This window comes from Eimeria mitis, genomic scaffold (assembly GCF_000499745.2).
Source record: "Eimeria mitis Houghton genomic scaffold, Emh_scaff1530, whole genome shotgun sequence".
Taxonomy (NCBI): domain Eukaryota; phylum Apicomplexa; class Conoidasida; order Eucoccidiorida; family Eimeriidae; genus Eimeria; species Eimeria mitis.
The window spans coordinates 6,776-8,153 of NW_013569664.1; the positions used below are offsets into that span (position 1 = coordinate 6,776).

Sequence of the window (1,378 nt, forward strand, 5' to 3'; positions counted from 1 at the left end):
GCGCAACAGCAACGCTGGAGCGGTCCAGGATCGGTACGCGAAGGACCCCCTTGAGGCGGGCTCTGAGGGAGCAGCAGCCACCGGAGTAGGACCTTCTGGGGGTGGGCCCGCTGCTGCTGCTGCTCCTGCTGCTGCTCCTGCTGCTGCTCCTGCTGCTGCGGCCGGGAGTGGTGCTGGAAGCAGCAGCAGCAGCTGTGCTGCTCCTGCGAAGCCCGAGGGACGCGTCTCCAAGTGGAAGAGCCGCTGGGGTGTCGCTGCACCTGGGGTATCGTCTTCTCCAGGCGAAGGCAAGCCAGCAGCAGCAGCAGCAGATGCTGCAACAAAGCAAACACTGGCAGCAGCAGCAGCAGCAGCAGGGGCAGCAGGGGGTGAACAAGCTAGCGCGAGAGGTGAGAGTGTATCTGAGGCGGCGTTTCCCTTCTTGCGGGCCGCCGGAGACAGCGCGGGGCCCAAGGGGGCCCCCCAAGACCCTCTCGGGTCCCCTGGGGGCCCCGGTGACAGCGGGAGAGCTGCAGAGAAATATTTGGGGTCTCTGGATATGAAGCCGAAGATTAAAATAGTGCTGTCACGAAGCGCGCAGCAGCAGCTGATGCAGCGGCGGCAGCTGCAACGGTCTGCTGCATCGCAGGGGGGAGTTGATGAGTCTTCTGCTGCAGCACTAGCGGAGGCTTACCTGCTGGCAGCTGGAGAGACACCAAGTGCAGCAGCAGCAGCTGCTGCTGCTGCTGCTGCTACTGATAGCGACGGCAATGATCCACAGCAGCTGCTGCATGAGCAGCAGGAGCAGGAACAGCAGCAGCAGCAGGAGCAGCAGCAGCAGGAGCAGCAGCAGCAGGAGCAAGAACTGACGGAGCTCCCGGAGAGGGCCGCTGTCGCTGCAGCAGAGGCGTCCCCAGCTGCTGCAGAGGCGGAGGCTGCAGAAGACAGTGGAGAGATTACAGCTGAAGCAGCAGCAAAAGAGAGACACGAGAGACGCCTGGGCATCCCCAAGGCCATGAGAATGCCAGCAGCACAGGAGACAGCAGGCGGAGACGCCGCAGGGGCGACAACTGCAGCAGCAGAAGCAGCAGCAGCTGCTGCTGAGGATGCTAAAGGAGGCGAGGCAGGAGCGGAGACAAACGGAGACACCACCTCAGCTCCCGCCTGGCGCAGCTCGCAGCCAGGTGCTGCTGCTGTTGCTGCTGATGCTGCTGCTGCTGCATACGGGAAATCCCCTAGGAGAAGCCGAAGGGGATCCATGAGCTCTTCTGCGTCTCCTGTAGCTGTGGGCCCCCCACTGCCTAGCCATAGAGAGCGGGAGGACCGAGGAGCAGCAGCAGCAGCAGCAGCAGCAGAAGACAGAGGGGAGGAGGGGTCTCAGTGCAGCATCGGTGGAGAC

General features: G+C 63.6%; 1 protein-coding gene across 1 annotated transcript in view; it reads left to right on the top strand.

Moving 5' to 3' along the window:
• The window catches only part of EMH_0038960 (uncharacterized protein), a gene marked incomplete at both ends in the record, with an annotated part of 3,416 nt that overhangs the window by 1,570 nt on the left and 468 nt on the right, over positions 1-1,378 (top strand). The window contains one exon of the mRNA XM_013495346.1: positions 1-1,376. Within this exon, the coding sequence (XP_013350800.1) occupies positions 1-1,376 (1,376 nt within the window). The remainder of the gene's footprint in view (positions 1,377-1,378) is intronic.